The 19500-nt window shown below is 42.5% G+C and overlaps 1 protein-coding gene and 1 long non-coding RNA gene across 5 annotated transcripts in view; both read right to left on the bottom strand.

Moving 5' to 3' along the window:
• LOC140290202 (NLR family CARD domain-containing protein 3-like) overlaps positions 1–19500 on the bottom strand; it is a 556114-nt gene that overhangs the window by 59963 nt on the left and 476651 nt on the right. For 3 of the 4 annotated variants that reach the window (XM_072379329.1, XM_072379334.1, XM_072379332.1), the window contains one exon: positions 3455–3814. The exons of the other annotated variant lie outside the window; for it this stretch is intronic. In XM_072379329.1, the coding sequence (XP_072235430.1) occupies positions 3780–3814 (35 nt within the window). In that variant the 3' untranslated portion in view covers positions 3455–3779. Of the gene's footprint in view, positions 1–3454; positions 3815–19500 lie in introns of those variants that run through there. 4 annotated transcript variants of the gene reach the window in all.
• Positions 4228–6856, bottom strand: LOC140290700 (uncharacterized). Its single transcript, XR_011912382.1, has 3 exons — positions 6744–6856; positions 4390–4436; positions 4228–4303 (listed from the first exon to the last, which is right to left on the bottom strand). It is a non-coding gene; the product is annotated as an uncharacterized lncRNA (long non-coding RNA).

Below are 19500 nucleotides of genomic sequence, written 5' to 3'. Positions count from 1 at the left end.
GTAGATTGACCAGTAAACAGTCACAACGACGGGTCGGTGCAGAGCCCGCAACACTGCAGACGCTGCACCGATCCGCCCGTCAATCTCCCGTTCCATTCGTCCCTCACTCGTGAACAACACCCCGAGATACTTGAACTCCTCCACTTGGGGAAGGATCTCATTCCCGACCCGGAGAGAGCATTCCACCCTTTTCCGGCTGAGAACCATGGCTGAAAGTATTCTATCAAAATAATACCAAGAAAACTGATGATTTTTTCCTGATAAATTCAGGAAACTTTAGTGATATTAAGTAACTTCCCTCAAACAATACGGTCAACTGACGGTTACTGAAGTTACTGCATAAAATCTCATATTATATTTATAGTTTACTTTCATCAACTAAAAGGATGTTGAGAAACAATAAATTCAAAGTCATTATAGATTCACTTGCTGTGTCTTTAAAGTTTACTGCTCATACACAGAAGGTGGCTTGAAGAAATGTTTTAATAGATTAAATGGACCCCATACAGTTTAGTCCCCAGAATGACCGAGGTCGTACATTTACAAGCACATAACTTGTTCCTTAATATTAGTTTACTTATTTTATAAATACTACTTGGATATACTATATAGCAGAGTGTTAAAGCTGTTTCTCTTTGTTTCTGTGGTGTGACTTTCTCTCAGGAACACAGACACAGCACGCAGACACATGTAACATCATGAACAGAGAAGGAATATGTTTTGTGAAAAATTAAAGCTATAACGGATCAAATACAGGTGCAGATGAACAGGTTTTCATTGTAATCACACATGATGTTCAATACACACATACAGCAATCTGTTGTATATTTTTACTCTGTTGTGGACTGTGCTGTATCTTTTAAAATGGCTTCATGTTTAATATTCTATAGCAGTGAGCAGTTAATAATGCACAGACATAACAAATTCAAAGGAGACTCTTTTGAGTCTTCACTCCTGGACCTGTTGCCTAGGCAATTATTGATTGTTGAAACAAATTCAGTCTTTAATGTCAATAAAATCTCCTTTAACTGCGAAGGAAGTGGACTTTTTAATGATGGGAATTTGTTGCCCTCTGACGGTGAAAAGATAAATTGCAACATGTCAGATTGGGAGTGTTTTTGAACGATTGAATACTTTAGTAGAGTTCTTATAACTGTAATAATGAGCAACTGGACTTTCTGGATATTTCACTTCACAGCTGAAAGATGTCTTCAGCTTTAACTAGTTAGTGTGGACTGTCAGCTGATCAGCAGCTTAAAGACTATTCACACTTGGCAGGTCTGTACAGTCACACTGACACACCTCAGTCTAAAACATCTATTTTCTTTGTCCAGAATGTGGACATTACTGTCCTCAAAAGAGTGTCCCTTCACCTTAAGATGGAGGTGAACTGCTGAACCTCACCCAACCAGAAAAGGATGTTTGCAGCAAAGCTCTCAGTTTTGCCATTTCTCCACAACAGCTGCCAGTGGTGGACCTTATCACGGCTACTGAATCTGTGATAAGGACTGACAACATCTCAGAAGAAGGCAGAAACAAGCTCAGGGGGAGGAGGAGAGACACTCTGAGGAGGAACACAAACTGATCCACAAACAGAACAAGAAATTACACAAACAAATAAATGGAGTCCAAACAGATCCTGAACTTTGATGTCTGACTCCAGATGTTGTCAATAAGAAATGTGGATTAGAACACGTAGAAAAACTGAATAAATACTGTTGAAGCTGCTTCACACCGTGATGGAAATATTAATATATTCATAAATATATTAGATGTGAGTGTTGAGATTAAAACAATATGTGATTTGTTCTAAAGGAACTGCCTCATTAACAAGCTTCTGCCCTCAAACTGCACAGATCTGAGCGCTGAATGTGATTTGTTGAATTTCTGGACATTTTCTGACCTTCCCATCAAACTGAAAATAATAAATGCACAACACTTTTGTTACCTGAGACAAGTGGGTGCAGAATATTGAAAGTACAGCCCCTAAAAAGATATGAAAAGATCACACCATATTCTCGATGAGGAACATACATGTACAAGTCAGTTTTTGACCCATTTAGTTTGCTTTTGAAACATAATTCTTATTCTGACGATCAACATATTTCATTCACAGCAAGTTGTGTCCCTCCACACACATGCAACCCTTTTACCAAAACCAGTTCAATGTGGCATCATAAAAGAAAACGCTAATGACACGACCAACAGGAAATGACATCATCAAGCCATGTGCTAACTAACACAATCCAGCTGTCTATGTTTGACTGATTAAAGGAGAAAAGTGCTGATATGTTGGCTGCCCGTTAGCCATGTTTTGGTGAGGCAGAGTAAAGATGTTCTCTGTGCAGCATCTACAGTGGAAGTACAGCACATGTAGGGGTGCAAGGTGTAAAATAGTTGTGTCAACAGCTGGTTTACTCCCCTGTTACTTGTGTCCTCCACAGTGTGTTTGGGATAATGTGGGATGGGAATGTTTGGGCGAGCTGCTTCTGAGTTTTAGCTGTTCAGGAAACAGGTTTAAGGTTGGTGGTGTGGTTTTGTAAATTTAACTCTTTATAATCAAGTGTTTTTAAGAATTAATGCGTACAGGAAATACTCAGAATATTTTGTATTGTGAAACTATTTTGTAAAACAGAGACACCTCCCCTGTAAGGATGTGGTTTGGCACCGTCAGAGGTCAGTTAGCTCGTTAAGGCCTGCTGATGGTGGAGGATGATAATGTCCCACGATGCCTCCATGCTGTTCTTGGCTCTGTGCACCTTTTCTAGATAAATTAAACAAATGGTTTTGCACCATATTCTGCTTCTGCACTGCTGTAATCAGCCAATCAGAAGCTGCCTGGTTACAGTCCTCTGATATATTTAGTTTTTCTGATCCAAAATGGGTGAGACCCATTGCACCGTCACTTTTATAACAGAAAGAAGATAAAATCTTTGAAAAGTTTCAGTCCATTATTTAGATGATTATCCACTACAACATAAAATAATAATAACATCAATAATATTAAAAGATCAAAAAAAGCATAAAATTCTGAAGGGTTTCACCTCAAATATCAACATGTTTGACTTCATTTACATTTTACATAATTAATTATTATGGTGAATAAATGTTAGTATTTTTATTTTATCTTACATGTTTTCAACTGTTAAAGTCCAAATATTGTCTGTAAAGGATCATTTCAGTCCTCTTAGTGAGCGTTCAACAACAACATTTAGCAACATTCTGCCATCAGAAACTAGTTCCAGTTCAGTTGTCCTTTCATCATCTAACAGGAAGTGAATGTGGAGAAACATCAGGATGAACCCTGGCAGCTCACCAAACTTCGGCTCATTAGAGCAGAATCAGTGAAGATCTGTCAGCAGGTTGGAAATTCATCTTGGTTGACTGCAGCTCAGTGATTCCTCTCTGATATCACAGTTTGTCACAAACTGTGATGTCACAAACTTTTGATTCACAAAATGTCAGCAAACTAACTGCAGCTGACATGAACTGAATGGTCTCAGCTGAAGTGAGCTGCAGAGAAACACAACATACTGATATTCAGTGTGAAGCTTTGACTGGAAACACACAGAAAAACAACATCCTGGAAGAATGGCAGCTTCCATCTTTAAATGACTGGAAGAGGAAGAAGTTTCCAGGGAATCATTTAGAAGAGTTTCAAACAGAAACTGACTGAATCCATGAATCTGAAAAGGTGTTTCTGAGTGAAAGAGACATACATGTACAGACTGAACTATCTATTCAACAGTGATTCTCTGACAGGAGGACACTCTTTAGACTCAACACAGAGACACTGAGGAACCAGATGGCCAGACTCCAAATCCAGGAAGCAGAGGTTCTTCATTGAATGTGGTGTTGAAGATGTGGAGGTGGATCAGTGTGTCAGAGGAGACTCTGTAGAAGGACAGAGTGCCAGCAGGACGGTCCACATACACTGCTGCTCTGTGGGAGACAGAAGAGGAGGAGATGTGTGTTCTCCTGTCATTGTGACAGACAGAGTAACCTCCATCAGAGCAGATCAGACTCCAGGACTGATCATTCCATCCAAACTCACAGTCACTGCCTCCTCTCCTGCTGATTCCTCTGTAACTCACTGAAATCTCAACTTCTCCTCTCCACTCGACCTCCCAGTAACAGCGATGAGTTAGAACATTTCTACACAGCAGCTGAGGCCAGTCATCAAATCTATCTGGATGATCAGGATATGACTGAACCTCCTCCACATCTGTCACCTTCCTGTTGTTGTCAGACAGTTTCAATTCTCTGTTCACTGTGTTTATGTCGATTGTGAGTTGACAGGAATCTGATGGAGAGAACAAACACAATCCAGTTGCAGTTATTGATCTAACATCTGTAAACTTTGATCAATGAGTGATGTGACACACTTACACTTCCTCAGACCTGGTGTCAACCATCGTTCTCCAGCAGACTCCACCCTGAAAGAAGGAGGGGGGGTCAGAGCAGAGCAGCACACACACATTGTTCTACACTGAGAAAGGAACAGGAAAACATCTGGACACATTCACTGGAATGGAGCATCTGGAAACTAGAATGAAAGCTGTTTGATCATCATTTTGAAGCTAAATGACTGTCAGAGACACTGTTTGAGGCCTGGTTGTGTCTTTCAGACTGTTTTTAGCTGTGACAGCTTGTTTCCACACTGATCACTAACAGCTGCTTCTTCATCACACTGAGGATTTGTTCCTTCACATTATTACTGTAGATGCTGCTGTTGTGTGGACAGCAACACATTTCTTTCCAAAGCAGGAACAAATCAGAGGGATCAGCAGCATCAGTTTGCCACACAAAATCTTATCCAGTATGGTTATTCATTTACACTTTGAAGTGCAGTCACATCATCAGGCTTTTATTTAGTCCAACATTCTGTTATTGAAGCCTGGACAAGATGAGCTGCAGCAACTTCATCTTCATCTCAAAGATCTCTGTTCAAAGCCAGAGTGTCACAAAGCTTTCACTCATCCACTTGTTAGCATGGAGAAGAAACCACTTTACTGTGACTGCATGTTGTTTGGCATCAATCCTCAGAATTCTCTGATCTTTGCTGGAATCTTCTCCACATCTGTCACTTTGTACACTGACTGCACAGCTGTGAGCTGAACGTTAACCAACTATATCAGAGTTATTTTACATGGAAATATAACCAAAAGCAAAACACACACCTGCTTTCCTGTGTTTTTATCTAACCACAACATGTTTGTAAGATCAAGGTTAATGAGTCGTCTTAACAGGCAGCATCTCAGTCCCTGTTTCTGTCACGTCTTTAGGTTTTGATTGTCAATTGAAGCACTAACTGCTCCTCTCGTTTCAGGTACCTTGCCCTTCCTCTTGTGTCAAGTGTCTGATTGTCTTCCCTGATTCCTAAGTGTTTCCACCTGTTCCCCATGGCTCCTCATGTATTCAAATAGTCTGTGTCTCCCTTGTCTTGTGCCAGTGTGTCACAACAATCTGTTGAGAGTTCGTCAGTCTAGCCATTCCAAGTGTTCCATAGTTGTGATTTTTCTTGAGCCTGAAGTTGAGCGATCCTCCTTCAGAGCTATCTTCAGTTGTAATTTATTCCATAGCTTCAGTTTAGTTCACGGTAAGCCTGTTTTTGTTCCTCCCTTAAGGAGTGATTTTGATTTCATTTATGTTTCATAGAACCTCCAATAGTGGAGTGTTGCATTTTTGAATTATTGTTAATATTTCATAGCGCCTCCATTAGAGGATTTTTGTTTGTTTCGCCTCTTTAGAAGAGTGCACTAAGTTTAAAGAAATTTCTTTTTTTTTGTTTTTTTTTTCGTATTCCTACTGGAGTGGAGTGAGTTTTGGTTTCTGATAACTTCCATAGCTGCACCCTCCTCAAACATTTATTGTGGGGAGTGCTTTAGGATTTTCACAGCCCCTTTGTTTTGCTCTGTCTGGAGATCCTCAACTTGTTTATTCTCAAATAAACACTTCTACTCTGAAAACGACCCTGCATCTGTGTCCAGTGTTTATGCATTTGGCAGATGCTTTTATCCAAAGCAACTTACAGGTAGGGTAAGGGGGTCTTGCCTAAGGACCCCTACTGGAGGTAGTACCTTTAATGCAGGGGATTTGAACCCAGGTCTCCCACACTATGGCAATTGCACTATCCAGTTTTAGACTCATTATGTTGTCTGATGACAAAACTTTTACTGTTTCTGATTCTGTGCTTTTATAAGGGCCACATCTGTCAAAAGAAACATTCAAACACTGTGAAAAGTCCTCCAGAGCCACGGCAGGATCGGTCACGGAAAATCTCTGAGCTGAAACACATCCAGTTCCACACACTGTTCTTTGAATGTGTTGGAGCTGTCAGAGCCGGTCCAGCTGAAGATCCTCCATGTGGGCGTATGGAGGGAGGGACACAGGTCTAATCCACATGTACGGTGAACATGGTTTTATAAATCTTTGTGCTAAGCTAGGCTAACATGTCCTGGACCCATCTCTGTATCTGATCCAGGATCAGAGGACCAACAGACACTTCTCACTGTTGTTCCTGCAGATGTTCTCTTTGGAGACCTCCTCCACAAATATCTGCTGTTTCTGTTCAACCAGTGTTTCTGCTGTGAGCAAAGGAAAAAGGCTCCTACATGTGTGATTGTTCATGTAACACTCAGCAGGAAGCAAAAACACAGGGCTGAGTGCAGGACAGAGAACATGTTTCCAGCTCTTCCTCCTCTATCAGACATTGTGTGTGGCTGCAGCAGGCCTCTCCATACCTGAGTTTGTGTGGATCCTTCAGTGCAGCCGTCAGCAGCTTCACTCCTCAGATGGGAGGGGTTGGAGGTCACAGCTTCAGCCAGAGAAGCGCAGCCTTCCTCTGTGATCAGACAGGCTGCAGATACACAAAACAACACAGAAACTCTGAGAACTGCACTGAAGCTGAATGTCAAATGTTCAGGGAAACTGGAACTGTCTCACATTACTGACTTTGTCCTCGTAAATCTAAGTCAGAATCAAACTACACACGTGTATGAACCTGATTTCTCATTTTAGCCACAAATACATACAGACACTCCCCTACTTAGTCCTTTCCAGATAAAATATGGTCTGCACCACAGTGAGAGCAGCAGGAAAGAAGAAGCTGATTTAACAAATGTGTAACTGAAACGCTTATTACTGAAGCAGAGAAAATGTTCTGACTCCCGTGTGTTTTTTTTTTTGTCATGTTATGACAGCAGCGCAGTGGGTGTGACAACGGAATCCTTCAAAAGCAAGTTCTCAAACTGCAAGTATGCTGTTGCCTTTACCGTTCCCTTCACAAGCCGTTGCCTGTCAGTTTGTTCAGATGCGTGTAACAGCTGTTTCCTCGTTCTGATCCTTGAAGTGTATAAATCTGTAAGTGTTCAATGAATGAGATACTGATAGTTATGAAACAATGAGTGTAACATTTCTAAAGATAAGTTAACAAATGTTTGTTTTAATGTAAGAATACTTGTGTGTTATATACTGTGGAAAGGTGATTGGTGACGACGCGCAGCTGTAGAACAGAACACAGGTGACTTGGGTGAACAAAGTGACAGGGGAAAAAACATGACAAGAAATTAACATGGAACCCGGAAAAGAACCTGAAACATAACAAAAAACCTGAAAACAAGAGAATCAAAACATAAACTGTGACACTTAACGGTGAAAAAAATAACTAAACAAGACTAGACAAAATGAGATGATGGATAAATAAACAAGACTATGATTAAACAAGCAAGACAAGATTATGAGGCAAAAACCTGACGAAACTGTGGCATGGAACATGAAAGGTTAAGTGAGGATTTCACAATGACTTATGGCAACCTGGAAACTAAATACTGTGGGAGGTGATTGGTGACAAGGTGCAGCTGTGAAACAGAGAACAGGTGACTTGAGTGAAGCTAAGGGGAAAAAACATGACAAGAAACTAACCTGAAAACATGGAAGAGAACCTGATGAAATAAGAAAGAACCTGGAAACAACATAAAACGTGACACATACCACACTATGCTCTCCAAGGAATGCAAACAGTAGATAGAATTTAACAGAAAAATGCTTTATTCATCCCCCAGTGGGGGGAATTCAAAAGTTAATTTAATTACAATGTACCTGTCTGTGATGATGCTGACCCTCCTGTCCATGTCAATGTCCATTTATTCTTCCTCCAGCAGTACAGCCCAGTCTGTGACATCAAAGCAGTTTCTCAATGCATCACGTGCCTCTTGTGACCATTTCCTGAAAGATCTGGTAGTAACAGGTCTTTGTACACAAGTTCTGTATGTGGGTTGTAGCCTCCTTCACGCTAGCATAGAACAGATCTGATGTCCTTTCTCCACGTGTTGGACAGTCCACATACTGTACAAAGTCAGCCAGGCCGGAGGATAGAGAGACGTGGTTGAAATCCCCAGGACGCTGGGTCTGTATCCTAGCAACAGCGTCATGCATGATGTCACATGCCGTTGGAGGTGCTGCTATCGGTGGAATGTAAACAACGATGACGACTGTATATGGGAACTCTCTGGGAGCATAGAACGCACGGAAACCAACTGACAACAGTTCAATGTATGGACAGCATATCCTCTCCTTAACGGTTAACATTGCGGGGGTTAACCCATCTCTGATTGTGTTGGAACTGTGTACGTTCATATTTGCAGTTACATTTTTTGGGCCTATAAGGGCGCACTAAGTAATGTAGGCTTCCCGGATGTTGTCGGTTTTTTTTCACCTGCTCCATACCAAGAGATGGTCTTCTTCCTCGCCTTTGTTTTATCCCTTTATAGCGGCAATATGAGTAAGTAAACCTTATTTAACAATAGAAGGTTGCAAACTCTGCAAACTCGTCCGTAGTAATTTGTGAAAGAACGAGCGAGAGGTGATCGCGGACTTTGACGTAGATCTGTATGTGCTAGATCCGCTCCCACCGTTATCAGGCCACAGGTAAACATGTATTATTTACCTTGTGGTAATTTATCTTTTTGTATTTGTTTCAGTTTCACAATTTATGGCAATAAAGCGATGCAGTCACAACTCCAGCCTGTTCCTTGGATGAATTCTCAGAAAGAGTTTTGCTGGCTGTGAATCTCAGTCCATGACACTAGTCACACTGGGTGATACAGTACACCGATTAAAAAACAGGATAATACCCCCGCCTTTGCAATTACTGTTCGTACTCCGGTCACGATCCGCTCGTACGTCTGTGTAACCGGGTATGTCCACACACGAGTCTGGTGTGTTGTCGTTCAGCCAGGACTCAGATAGACAGATCAAGCTGCTCTCATTATACAGCCGTTGGTTCCACTCGAGCGCATCCGTCGCTTGATAGCGAGTTAGCGTTTCCCATAATCACCGAGGGCAGAAAAGGCTTGTACCTCCACCTCCTGTTGTGCCTCTTTGCCTTTAGTTTTCCCCAGATCTGCATCCATGGTACAGCTTTTTCTCTCTTTTTTTTTTTTTTTTTTAGCTCGGTCGGAATTGGATGTTTAATTCTGCGTTCAATTCTTGACAGTGCCAACAGTTATTTTCTTGTGGACATTGCTCTACTGGTAGCAGTGCACATTAAATAAAACGAAAATTGTAAAAAAAAAAAAATCAATATCAATAAAATATGTTGATAAAATGTAAAAATTACATATATTTATATAAACGACCAACAAAATTGAGAGCTACACAGACTTGCTGCCAATAAGGCTGGCGCATAGCAACCAAAGATACAATGGTCCTTTCAGTCCTTTGCCAAATTGGCAAATCCGATAGTGCTTTCTTCAGTCATCAACATATAACAACAGGTAAAAATACGAAAATCTTTGTGCAAATTAAGTGCTATGTGGAGATAATAGTCCAATAAGCACTGTTCACCTGCTAGCTGTCTTGCATTTCATGTCACACATACAGGTCATATTACAAACCTGAAGTTATTTAAGATGTTACAAAATAAAATGAACGTTATGTTCAAAATACATTCCATGTTATCAATTCTATAAAAAAATATTAGTATAAACAGAAATCTCAATGTGGTCCTTTGTCAGATGACGTATTGTCCCCAGGTCAATGTACTACCACCGCTGTGGCGCCAGCAAGCCAGGATGACACATCTTTCATCTTGCTGTACGGTTGTGCAACTGAAAAACTTGAGGTGAACTGGTCCTCCCCTCCTCCTGCTCAAAAAGCATTGTGCTTTGCAGGTTTTTATCTCCCGGATGTATCTGGTCTCTGTCTCGGAGCAAAGATCATCATGGACAATGTCAATTGTCGACCTGTGTCACGGTGCCCTGCTATGGACAGTATTTGAACTTAGATGGCGTCACCATGGATTACACCCTTCCTGTGTCTTTTTCCTTGGGCAAGGGAATGGCATCCCTAATCTGGCCGACCTGTGGCTGACTCTCTCTAGTCCCAGACAGGGTTGTTTATTTGGATGAGCTGGTGTTTCCATATGGGCTGTTTGGACAATCAGTCGATGCCATACAGGCAAAGTTTGATCTTATGAAGAAGCAGACTGAAGTGCTGCGTAGTGTTATCCCAGACACGATGTGAGACCCAAAGCGGTGAGTGCTCACAAACCTGCAGTACTGACGCCTCCCCTGTAGAGGGCAACGTTCTCCTTTGGTACAGGCTCCAAGACAGTAAAGCCCAGTGTTGCCAGGTGTATGATAATTATCGTATTTCTATGATAACTTTGCCCTGTGTACGATGTATAATACAAAAAAAGGACAAATATACGATAATTTGACCATTCTGTGAATGTGTGGTTGTAATCGGTTATAATCAGGCTGTTGCAACTGTCTGTTGGATTTTTTTTGTGAACCCTGAAGGCATTTTCATTTCCATGTCACAAGTTTCAAGCCAATTGTGCTTTTCTATTTGAACTACGAGTGACGTGTGTTACAGGTCCTGAGTGTCAGGACTGATGAAACAGTGATGTGCACAATCTGAAGAATAAATAAACAGCAGAGAACAATGAAGACCGGAGCGCTGCTGTTAGCATCCAGATTGCGTCTCATTTATTGATTACAACAGAACAGTTTCAGTGTACAACATTGATGCTTTACATGACCTTTCTTTTCCTCAAACGTAATAATTACGTTTACCACCTCCTTTTACTTTGCCATCCTTCACTTCAATAAAGGCAACTAAGTGTATTAAACAGGATTAATTAACTGTTCTGAGATTTACTGCATTTAACTGCATATTGACTGGTCTAAACATCAACATGTACTCCATTTTTAACTTATTACCTATCAAAACTAGTATTACCAGACTTATAACTAATGTAGAATTTAACATGGCATTCTTTCAACATTAACCTCAGAATTCCCACACTTAATGAACAGAGAATGGTTTCTCTCTTTACTTTTAACTTCAGCTGGACTCACTTTACTTTCAGTGTCACTAAATAACATTCATTGAAGATGATTTAAACAAAATCATTAGAAAACTCCCAAAACCGGAGTTGGTCAAATATCACGGTCTTTTAATCACCTAGCCCCGCGAAACTTCCCCGGCACGGGCTAGCATCCTGCCAAGCTAACCCTCTGCTAATAACACTTAAATATATTAGCAGAACGGCGCGCATAAACCGTGTCAAAGTACCATCTACTATTAAAAGAATCTGTAACCATTTTACAATATAGTTCTGGTGTGTTTTCACCGTGTACTGACCTGAAGAATAAATAAACAGCAGAGAACAATGAAGACCGGAGCGCTGCTGTTAGCATCCAGATTGCGTCTCATTTATTGATTACAACAGAACAGTTTCAGTGTACAACATTGATGCTTTACATGACCTTTCTTTTCCTCAAACGTAATAATTACGTTTACCACCTCCTTTTACTTTGCCATCCTTCACTTCAATAAAGGCAACTAAGTGTATTAAACAGGATTAATTAACTGTTCTGAGATTTACTGCATTTAACTGCATATTGACTGGTCTAAACATCAACATGTACTCCATTTTTAACTTATTACCTATCAAAACTAGTATTACCAGACTTATAACTAATGTAGAATTTAACATGGCATTCTTTCAACATTAACCTCAGAATTCCCACACTTAATGAACAGAGAATGGTTTCTCTCTTTACTTTTAACTTCAGCTGGACTCACTTTACTTTCAGTGTCACTAAATAACATTCATTGAAGATGATTTAAACAAAATCATTAGAAAACTCCCAAAACCGGAGTTGGTCAAATATCACGGTCTTTTAATCACCTAGCCCCGCGAAACTTCCCCGGCACGGGCTAGCATCCTGCCAAGCTAACCCTCTGCTAATAAAACTTAAATATATTAGCAGAACGGCGCGCATAAACCGTGTCAAAGTACCATCTACTATTAAAAGAATCTGTAACCATTTTACAATATAGTTCTGGTGTGTTTTCACCGTGTACTGACCTGAAGAATAAATAAACAGCAGAGAACAATGAAGACCGGAGCGCTGCTGTTAGCATCCAGATTGCGTCTCATTTATTGATTACAACAGAACAGTTTCAGTGTACAACATTGATGCTTTACATGACCTTTCTTTTCCTCAAACGTAATAATTACGTTTACCACCTCCTTTTACTTTGCCATCCTTCACTTCAATAAAGGCAACTAAGTGTATTAAACAGGATTAATTAACTGTTCTGAGATTTACTGCATTTAACTGCATATTGACTGGTCTAAACATCAACATGTACTCCATTTTTAACTTATTACCTATCAAAACTAGTATTACCAGACTTATAACTAATGTAGAATTTAACATGGCATTCTTTCAACATTAACCTCAGAATTCCCACACTTAATGAACAGAGAATGGTTTCTCTCTTTACTTTTAACTTCAGCTGGACTCACTTTACTTTCAGTGTCACTAAATAACATTCATTGAAGATGATTTAAACAAAATCATTAGAAAACTCCCAAAACCGGAGTTGGTCAAATATCACGGTCTTTTAATCACCTAGCCCCGCGAAACTTCCCCGGCACGGGCTAGCATCCTGCCAAGCTAACCCTCTGCTAATAAAACTTAAATATATTAGCAGAACGGCGCACATAAACCGTGTCAAAGTACCATCTACTATTAAAAGAATCTGTAACCATTTTACAATATAGTTCTGGTGTGTTTTCACCGTGTACTGACCTGAAGAATAAATAAACAGCAGAGAACAATGAAGACCGGAGCGCTGCTGTTAGCATCCAGATTGCGTCTGACGTAAACAGGAAGTCCGCCCCGGAAACCAACCTGGGATCCACGCCCCCCGAACCCAGGTTCCACTTTACCACTACTGTTATTACATTAAGCTCAGGAAAGCACTAAATACAGGCAGGTTAATATGCCGATATACAAACAGAATATTATTTGTTCGTTTTTTAAAAAAAAGTAAATTAATTTTTAAAACATTTCAAAATGATCATATAACAAAAAATATGTGGTGACCCCTTTTTTTAGGTGCACCACACGCTCCCCAACATAAGAGGTGGCTCCCGACACTTCAAAATCGGAGTTACCATTTCAAAACAATAACATATTACACAGTAACCGTAGTCAAAGACCCTATACCTTTTGTATACACATTTTAGTACATAAACTTCGTAGGCACTGTATAAGGCACTGTCATTGCACAGGGCCCAGTCTGGTGAGGAATGTAAGGATTTACTTGTACTGGTTGCATTACCCACACCGGCAGAGCTTGTAACCCACACAGTCCAACATGACCGACGACCGCTTGCGGCTGATAAGAGGGCTGGCCCATAGCGTTGTAGGTGAATGTCTGAGGTGGTCTCCTCGCTCGTGACGATCTCCTGAGAGACGCTTCCTGAGTTGGTACTTGCTCTCCCTGCTCAGAATCAAATTCCAGTTCAGCCTGTTCAGTGTCTCGGTCAAGTTCTTGTTCTCTTTGTTCATTGTCACTTTCAGGGTTTGGGATAAGTTCATTTTCATTTGAATATGGATGCTCTATTGGACCTTTTCCATTTGCAGTGTGTGGTTGTGAGTAGCACCCTTGTTCCACAGGTGTGAACACTTGATCTGATGTTGGACCAGTTTGAGCAACTTGTTTACATGGTCCGGTTGTTACTGGGACTCTAAGCCAATAACGTGTTCCTGAGTCACTTTCAGAATCCGATGTGTCACTGTCCCTGTTACTTTGGCTTTGACTGACCCCATGACTTTTCACTCTGCTCATCCTGGGCGCTTTATCTTTGCCATGATCCACATCGACAGGTAAGTCATTCACCAAGTGGAGGAGGTTTCTGTGGAGAACCCGAGTTTTCTGTGCATTGTTCTCAGGATATACCTTGTATATGGGACTGTCCGTAATCTGCTCTTTGACAATGTACACCGTCTGTTCCCAATATGACCTGAGTTTTCCAGGTCCGCCTCTTTCTCCAAGGTTGCGTACCAAAACTCTATCACCAGGCTGTAAGATAACCCCTCTCACATGTTGGTCATAGTGTCTCTTTCCACGAGCACTTGATTTCTGGCTGTTGTTAGTAGCAATACGATAAGCGTCTTTCATCCTCCCTGCCCACTTTTGCACATATCCGTGGGGTGTTTCACTCCCCTTCTCAGAGTTGAGTCCAAACAGGAGGTCCACCGGTAAGCGAGGGTGCCGTCCAAAAATTAAGAAGTGTGGAGAGAACCCCGTGGCCTCGTGTTTTGTGCAATTATATGCATGAACAACTAGGGGTAAAAAGTCCTTCCAGTTACTTTTTTCTGTCTCCTCAAGAGCTCTTAGCATTTGTAGTAGGGTGCGATTAAATCGTTCTGCAGGGTTTCCCTGTGGGTGGTAGGGTGTGGTACGAGAGTGGGTGACCCCTGACAGTTGCTCTAGGCCCCTGAACAGTCAGTTCTCAAATTCACGGCCCTGGTCGTGGTGTAGCCTAGCAGGGTAACCAAAGCGAGGAATGAAATCACTGTATAGTCTCTCTGCAGCAGTCTTTGCTGACTTGTTTCTTGTTGGCCACGCCTGTGCAAAGCGGGTAAAGTGGTCAACTGCGACAAGTATGTATTCGTAACCACCCCGGCTCTTTTCTAAGTGCATATAGTCAATGGATACTAACTCCATGGGTGCACTGGAACTGATACTCCCCATGGGTGCCCTCACATGTGTAGTGGGTTTCTTTCGTTTTATACAGGGACACTGTCTCGTCACATAAGCTTCAATGTCCTTTTTCATAAAGGGCCAGTAGAAGCGGTCTCGGGCTAGGCTGATAACTCGCTCAGCACCAAGGTGACCCATATCCTTGTGGAGGTGTTTTAGCACCAGGGCCCTGTACTCTGCAGGAAGTACTAGCTGTTGTCTACCCCCAGCTTCTCTGAATAGTAGGTCATTCTCGACCTTCAGTTTCCCCCACTCACGCATGAGTCTCCTCACTAACCCATCTGCGTCTTGCCTGTCTCTATCAGTTAGTGTTGTTTTTGTCCCTTTTAACCTGAGTAGTTATTTTATTGTCACGTCTTGCCTTTGAGCTCTTACTAACTCTTGGTGACTGATGCTAGGTAAGGCTGATTTGTCCACTCCACTGTCTTGAGCCAGATTTAAAGCAGCTACATAGGCAACATCATTTTTCTTTGCTGCTTCACACCCTTCCCATGTTGCACAAACACTGTCTTGGCTAAGCTCCTTTGTACACTCCCCTACATAGCTATCAATGTCCAGAGGGAGGCGTGACAAAGTGTCAGCATCCACATTAACTCTCCCAGGCCGGTACTTGATGTTAAATCTGAAATCTGCAAGCTCTCCTACCCATCTATGTCCTGTGGCATTCAACTTTGCAGTGCTCATTACATACATCAGGGGATTATTGTCTGTGTACACGGTGAACTCTGGGGCATAAAACAAATAATCCCTGAACTTTTCACATATGGCCCATTTAAGAGCCAAGAACTCTAACTTACCGGAATGTAAACAATAGTTTTTTTCAGCTGGGGTGAGAGTTCTTGAACCGTATGCGATGACCCTTAGTTTTCCACCCTGCCTCTGATACAACACGGCCCCGAGCCCTTTCTCACAAGCGTCAGTGTGCAAGGTAAATGGCAGTTCAAAGTTGGGGTACGCGAGCACAGGTGGATCAGACAGAGTGTCAATGAGCTGCTTCAGGATATGGTTGTGTTCACCTGTCCAGCGGATGGGAGTCTTTGAAGGCAGCTGAGCACTTCGGCCTTTCTTTGACTTGGTTTGTGTGTTTTCAGGTCTCCCGTTGACTTGTAGGAGGCCGTACAAAGGTTTGGCGATTCTGGAAAAGTTTTGAATGTAGGCCCGATAATAACTTAGGAATCCAAGCAGTTTCCTTAACTCACCCACATTTGTTGGTTCCTTCTGACTGAGTGACTTGACAGCTTCATAATCCTTTGGATCGATTCGGACTCCGTTTTCCGAAACCAGCCTCCCCACATATCTGACCTCTGCTTTGAACAGCTCACATTTGGTTGGGCGGAGTTTGACCCCATGTTGTTGAAGAGCTCTGAGGACTTTGCGCACTGCCTCAACGTGTTCACTAAAACCTTTTGAATAGCACAGGATGTCATCCAGATATGGGATACAACAATCGTCACGCAGAGTGTTCAGCATCTCTTCCATGCTGCGTTGGAAGGCAGCAGGGGCGTTACTGAGGCCAAAGGGGATCCTTACCCATTCATACAGTCCCCAGGGTGAAATTAAGGCAGTCATATGGCGGGACCCCTCAGCCATGTACCCCTGGTGGTAAGCTTTACCTTGGTCGAGAATGCTGAACCAACTGTGGCCGCCCAGGGTGTTCAGGAGGTCTTGGATGCGTGGAAGTGGGTGGCGGTCAGGCACGGTTTTCTGATTTAGCAGTCTGTAGTCTATGCAAAGTCTCAGTGTGCCATCCCGTTTCCTCACACATACTACAGGCGCAGCAAAGGGTGACTTTGACTTAACTATCCAGCCTTTAGCCAGTAAGTCCTGGATGTATTCTTTCACCTCTTTGTACAATGGCTTGGGGATGGCTGTGTATGTGCGTTGGACTGGAATGTCATCTTTCAGGTTGATGGTCATATTCAAACTTGGAATATTCCCAATGTCGCCATCATCTCGAGCGAAGGCATCTGATTCCTCAAATAACATTTGTTTTACTTCCATTTGCTGCTCTGGTGTTAGGTGGCTAATGTCCACTGGAGGTTGCCAACGACCCGTGTTGGATCTCATCTTTGCTGGACTTGGACACAGAGCCAACACTACAGGTGGAAACTGGTGCTGTTCCACAAGAGTCTTTAGTTTTGTCTGTCTCAACTATTTTTACAATGGGCTCAATAGAACCCAAAACCATTGAGCTAGGTAGAGTCACACTTTGGCTGGAATAGTTTGACACAGGTATTTTGACATATGGCCTGTCTGTCTTTTCTATCTGCAAAAGTCCTGCTCCAATGCTAAGTTGTCCAAGATGGACTTCATTTGGTGCAGGCTCAAACAGCACAAATGACTCTGTAGAGCTGATACTTTCTGGGACCCTGCACTTAATGTAAGCCACCTGACTAGCATAAACCGTCCCCCCTTTAAAGCCCACTTTTACAGTAGCTGACTCATTTACCGGACGCTGTTGGGTCTGGATGAAGCTTACTAGAGTACTTACAGCAGAAGTGTCATTCCCCATAGCCCTACCAATGAGATCAATAAGTTTATTGTTTCCCCCATTATCTTTAACGAACTCGTGAATCACATTAAAGCCTATGGGTCTCTCGATCTTGAGGCGGCTCACAAGGAAAGGTACACGTATAGATAGGTCCGGGTCATTATTTCCCTCTAGGTTGACTACAACCTCCACCCACCCATCATAAGGTATAGAGTCCCCTGTGACTGCTTTCACATTAAGATCATCATCCATTAGTTCACTTAAGGGTCTAACCTGTTGTCCCGGCAAGTACTTATTGAGCCAAGCATGATCTAAAAGACTTACCCCAGCCCCTGTGTCTAATACCACTGTCACTAAGTAACCTGCCATCATACATTTGAGAAGGGATTGGCAGCCTACTAAGGGAGCCATTAGACCACGAGGTATTTCTTTGTCAACAGCTCCTTGTGAACACATATCATCTGTCTCCCCGTCAGCTTTGGTTTTGGACATTTTCTTTGGACGGGACCACTGAGGTTCGCCGGTCAGTGGTGGTCCCTTTGCCCTGACCGTCTCCCGTTTCCCGATGGTTTGGTTCTCTTCAGGCACCCAACAGCACGACGCCCTTCCTCTCCGCAGACAAAGCAGTGGTTACAGTCTGGATTGGCCTGGGAAGAACAGTTCTGACAACTCTTTCTCTCCCTTTGTGATTTTGAATTCCTCTGGTCAGGTGCTGAGACCAGAGAGGTCATTTCTTTCAGGCTTTCCATAGCCTGTGTCAGTGCTTCTACTTGGGCGCTGAGTCTTAGGAGTGTGGACTTGTTGTTAATCTGGTTTACTTTCACATTGTCCTTTGTTTTCTCTCTCGGCTTAATGCTCGTTGCATGGGCCTGACTCACCTTCAGGGCAGAATTTCGGCCGAGTCGGCGCTTCCGCTCGCTTTCCTCGGTCGTAGTCTTTATTACTTGGCGGAGCAGTGCCTCATCACTGACAGTGGGGTCACATAGGAGGGTCTTGAGGTCTCGGCGAACACTGTCGTACCTCTCCCCCATGCCCTGGCAAATAGTGTTGAGAAATATGCACTGGATCGTGGACAAATCATACCTGACAACTGAGTCTGGCTGCCTGAGTGAAAAAAGGATCTTTTGCTTCAGTCCAATCATTTTGTACAAGAACTGCTGAGGTGTCTCACTTTCATGCTGTTTAGCACACATTAAGTCTTGAAAGAGTTCTGTGGTATTTTTTTCCCCTAAGTGAGATTGTAGAAAACTTTTAAGCTCAGAGACTGTGAGATCGTCTTTTATAGTTAACATATCTCGGAAGTTACCTGGCTTAATACAACATAACACTCCTCTAATCACCTCTTTTGGAGTGTGATTCTCCCTGAGACCCTCATCTATCTGTCGACAGATGCTATTGTAACTTATTTCTGAGGTTGTGTCACTTATCATTCCCCCATGCACTTTGAATTCTCTGCGGGACAGCAGCGGCAAATCTTTCATGGCAATCATACTCTCACCGGTGTGACTTGGAACGCTCTCTGGATGAAGAGGAGAGTGTTGGGGTGAACACAGCTGTCGGGTGAGTTGAGAGGTTGAGAAAGGTACCACCCAGAACTGAGGCCTGAGTTTCCTGCTGGTCAAGGGAATTGCTGGCACGAGCTGGTGCTGGGTTCTGTCTCCCTGGGTCAGGGGACAGGGTTTGGTTTAACTGGGCTTGGATACTGTCATAACGGGCCAGTAATGCCTGCATCTCTGTACCACTAGTGTCTTCCTGTGGCTGGATAAGATGAACAGACTGCTCACTTGTACTTGCTTCCTCTTCTAAGGACACTTGACTGTGGCCACGACTCGCCATGGTCCCATCTATGATGCATTCAAGCCTTTTCAGTAATGGTAAGCCCTGGTCCTCTCGGCCCAGAATTGTTGGACATGTCAGGTAGTTAGTAATATACTCCA

This window comes from Leuresthes tenuis, unplaced genomic scaffold (assembly GCF_036924035.1).
Source record: "Leuresthes tenuis unplaced genomic scaffold, fLeuTen1.0.hap1 SCAF_1, whole genome shotgun sequence".
NCBI classification, from domain to species: domain Eukaryota; kingdom Metazoa; phylum Chordata; class Actinopteri; order Atheriniformes; family Atherinopsidae; genus Leuresthes; species Leuresthes tenuis.
This window is presented reverse-complemented; position numbering and strand designations above follow the sequence as displayed.